Source organism: Mesitornis unicolor, unplaced genomic scaffold (assembly GCF_000695765.1).
Source record: "Mesitornis unicolor isolate BGI_N332 unplaced genomic scaffold, ASM69576v1 scaffold25285, whole genome shotgun sequence".
Classification (NCBI taxonomy): Eukaryota; Metazoa; Chordata; class Aves; order Mesitornithiformes; family Mesitornithidae; genus Mesitornis; species Mesitornis unicolor.
Genome location: NW_010187931.1, coordinates 2,104 through 6,518, shown reverse-complemented (window position 1 = coordinate 6,518; position 4,415 = coordinate 2,104). Strand labels below are relative to the sequence as shown.

The 4,415-nt window shown below is 37.8% G+C and overlaps 1 protein-coding gene across 1 annotated transcript in view; it reads right to left on the bottom strand.

Annotated features, from left to right (window-relative positions):
• LOC104541540 (dual specificity protein phosphatase CDC14A-like) overlaps positions 1-3,764 on the bottom strand; it is a gene marked incomplete at both ends in the record, with an annotated part of 9,148 nt that extends 5,384 nt beyond the window's left edge. The window contains 2 exons of the mRNA XM_010185625.1: positions 1,725-1,955; positions 3,677-3,764. Coding sequence (XP_010183927.1) covers positions 1,725-1,955; positions 3,677-3,764 — 319 coding nt within the window. The remainder of the gene's footprint in view (positions 1-1,724; positions 1,956-3,676) is intronic.
• Between the last annotated feature and the right edge of the window lie 651 nt (positions 3,765-4,415).

Sequence of the window (4,415 nt, the reverse complement as noted above, 5' to 3'; positions counted from 1 at the left end):
CCCGCTCTTTAAATACATCCAGGGATGGTGACTCCACCACCTCCCTGGGCAGCCTGTTCCAGCTTCTGACGACCCTCTCAGTAAAGAACTTCCTCCTTATCTCTAACCTGAACCTCCCTTGGCACAGCTTGGTGCCGTTTCCCCTTGTTCTATCCCCCATCACCTGGGAGAAGAGACCAGCACCCACCTCTCTACAACCTCCCTTGAGGCAGTTGTAGGTGGTGATGAGGTCTCCCCTCAGCCTTCTCTTCTCCAGGCTAAACAAGCCCAGTTCCCTCAGCCGCTCCTCATAAGGCTTGTTCTCCAGAGCCCTCACCATCCTTGTGGCTCTTCTCTGAACACGCTCCAGAATCTCAACATCCTTCTTACAGTGAGGGGCGCAGAACTGAACACAGCACTCGAGGTGCGGCTGAAGAATCACTTAAAAAGGGCAAGTATTGTTAGAGAGTTATTATTGGGCTTGAGTTTTTGGTTCTGTTCTGTTTTAAATGCAAAAGGAATGCAACAAGCAAATAGATCACCAAGAGCTGTACTATACTAAACCTACATCTGAATAAGAAAATGGTCTCTGAACATTCCTGGTAACATCTACCAACTGCATGTATCATTAAGACTTCAGTAATATTCTCCTTTTTTTCTGATGTACAAACTTTCCATAGCAACCCTTTGCATTAAATCATCCCATAACTTCTGGGACAAACAATTTCTAGTGTGGAAGTTGTGCTCGGAATACTTCTGCCATATGAGTGCAAGAAAACTACAGACATACAGTAACCCTGAGTTAACTGTTGATTTAATTCCTTACTTAAAACTATATTTAAAAAAACCTAAAAACAATGAGATTGTTCGTTTGTTTATTAAACGGTCAGAAGAAAGACCAAAAATACTTCAGTTTAGCAAGTGCATATCTAAGTCACTAGAAAAGTCCATAGTATCCCTTTAGCAACTAAGCCTGGAGAATAACAATCTACTCCTGCTAATCAAGAATTTATTCTCTCATTTAGTCAATTAGCAGACGTCAAGCTTATTAATGCCAGAATTTCTGGGTTCTAGCCACGGGAACAACTTGTTAGCAACTAAACTTTTTTATCCTTGATACACATGTTTACCGCCATGGAAAAATACAAATGAATAGCGCTATTCTTGTTTCAGATCAGGAAGACGTTCGTCTCCACAATGTCCTTACACAACTCTAAACACAGGTCAAGCTGAACCCTTCAAAGCCTTTGTTAATCATTCTTGACTAAGCAAATTTTGTGTATTTTCTGGCCAATGTGCTGAAATAGGCTGGTTTGAAATGCATCACAATAACCCACATTCACTTGAAATGTGGAAGTCATGCTCCACAGAAAAATGTAGAGCAGCCCAAAAGCACAAAGAAAACCTTTCAGTCTTTTGCATTTCATAGCCAATTATCATTGTGCTGTGAAAGCATAATGCAAAAAAGAAATCTCCATAGCCCAAACTCAGGCCTTCAAGTGATATTCAGAAAAAAACAAAACAACGAAGAACAGATTGTCAGTTACTGTAGGGAGCAGTGTAGGATGAAAAAATATGTACATGAAAATAACAAGTATTTGTCATATATTTAGTCAAGTATCATAAAGCAGTACTATTTTCAGAACCAGAAAGTGTTCTTTTTTCAATGTTTTCTTTCTGGAATAAGCTCTATGGATTTATATTTATTCTGAACTTCAATCTGAAGAATAAGTAAGTGCACACACCTTTACAATGTACAGCAATGGCACCGTCAGCATTTTCACAGATGTTGAGGAACCTCTGAACTATACCGTCACTTGGCGCGCTTCCGTCTATGAAGAACAGGTCATAATGCTCAAAACCAGCATCAGTAAAGCGCTTTGCCTCATAAATTTTTTTGTTTAGTCTTATGACCGATGTGACATTATGTTTCTTGAAATAGGGAAAGTAGGCTTCAGGCGCATGAAGAGGATAACCTATAAAAAATAAAGCAACAATCATTTAATGTCTCAGATGAAGTTCAATGTCCTACTAATCAAAATTGACCCCAAAATCTTTTTTGAATCATAAGCACGCTAATATAAAAAAAAAATATTAAAGCACAGTATATGCGAACCACCGTACTGTCTCCTGGTTAGCCCATTCCTCTCTACAGGTTGGGTCTTATACATAAAGCTAGGCACATATACGAGTTCAGCATTTCAGAACAGCTGTTTATTTATAGTCAAGCTGCAGACTGAAGAATATTCTTTAAGAGGCAACATTATGTTTATGAGGAAAATAGATGGGTGATCTACACTATGGACAAGAGGAAGAGTCAAAGGATTAACTGTAAATACTTGAAATATTCTTCCTCCGCTGTGAAGTTAAAAATCTTTAGTGCCTCAATTCAGTTGAGAGACAAAAGGATCCTCCAGAAGATGGGGAGTATGGAGGGAGCTCGAAAACCAACCACACCACAACTGCTCAGGACACGTGCACCAAACAGATGTTCTCTGTCGATGAGGGTGTGAGGGAGTGTGTGCATGCATACAGGTCAACAGGGGATGTGTGTGTGTAAAATGTAGTTTACTCTTTTCCATTAAGAATTAAACCTTATACATTAAACACAGGAATAACACAGCTACTACAAAAATCAGAAGGTCTGTCATTGACCACATTCACTGGTTTGTCTCCAGAAGTTTTATTCAAGTCAAGTCCAAAAGCTTCCTCACAAAACATGGGTCATTTCCACAGGTCAAACATGCATTAGTAAATACAATTGGAGTCGCGACATGAGAAAAATGCAGCTTTGTAATGTGTACTTACACACAGCTGGGGGAGGCTTATTTGTAGTTTCATAAATGGATCTAATGCATTAGTGATAATTTAGTGATTTTCAAAATACACATGTTAAAAATAAACCACGGCTTTTCCAAATTCCATGGAACAATTTAAATATTTTTTGCAAAAATTCTGCAAGAAGGGACTGTAACAGCGACTGGGGAAAAAACCTAAACCAACCTAAATATTTTCTCACTGGATTCTGTTTACATCTTCAGTGGATACTATGCAGTTAGCAGCACTCCAGTCAGAAAGGAAATGTGAGGGAGCAGCAGGAGAGGGGGAAAGGCAGAAAAGATGCTCACAAAGTGACATGGCACAAAGAGTAAGGTGAAATTCAGCAAAAATCTAATTGTACTTTTTAAATTACTTAATTTTCCTTTTAGCTGGACCAAATTTCTCTTCTCTCTCTGCTGGTCCACTTTCTCTGCTTTATTCCATTAGAACTACATAGGTTCTTCCCATCATCCCAAGAATCTTCAGTAGTAAAGCGAAGCTTCTTTTTAAAGCCTTTCCCTTTGTTACAAAATTCTTAATGCAGACTCCTTTGCTTTATGCAACTCACCTTTAATTCTGCCTACTTATCATAGGAGGTGTCAGGTTCCAGGAGAAAAGGGACCTGAGTTTCTCAGGGAGTTTGTCACTGAATCAAAGTCACTGACTGTTGGAAGAATTAAGAGTCTTTCTAGCAAAAAAGAATTCCAAAACCTTTGAAATTAAGTTCTATGTTACTATATAAAATGTTCACTGTATGGTTATTTCTGAAGATGAAAATTAATCTGCACAACTCTACTATCTTCTGCTCATTTGCTGTGACTGTTTAACGTGCTGCAAAATAGAAGATCATAGAATAGCATTAAAATATGCACCATACCATTTTCAAGTTTGCTTTTTGGGTGTGGGCCACTAAATGCCAAAAATTTTCCTGGAATAATCCAGTTGAAGTCACCGTTTTCCACTCGCTATAAAAATTTCAGAAGAGAAAGAGAAAAACATTTTATATCCGTACAGACAAGGTTAAAAAGATCACTCAAGATTTTACTGTGCTTTTACGTTTTTCTTGCTGCATTAAAACACTTCAAATGTAATTAGCTAGCTTACCTATATGGGACGAGCTGACCACCCATAAGCTACTTCTCAGAAATCTCTTAATAAAATGAAATGCAAAATTTTTTGCTGAAGTTTTCCAGTAAAAGCAGAAAGATCCTGTATTAAAGATTTCCCTTAAAGGGTTCAGCGTTTTAAGACAATTTCTTATAACAAGACTGACAAACATCAACACTCTTGTATGTTTAAATCAAAGAATATGGAGGAAAACTTCCCTGTAAGGCATTGGCTAAAAAACCCACCTCACAGAAAACAAATTAAAAGCCAATTAGCCTTCAAAAACAATGACCCTTTCCCTGTAGAAACTTAAATTTACCTATTGGCATAAGCTTTGATGAGTCAATAATCATAGAAGCAAAGTATAAATCAAATAAAAAAGACTAAACTAAAAAACCCCAAACTTTCAAACTGAGGTCTTGCATTTCCTCCTCACTTTCAAAAAAAACTTTAAAAAGGCTCTGCAAATTTTGTCAGTGCCAAAACAAGAAGTTCCTTTGAAAATACGT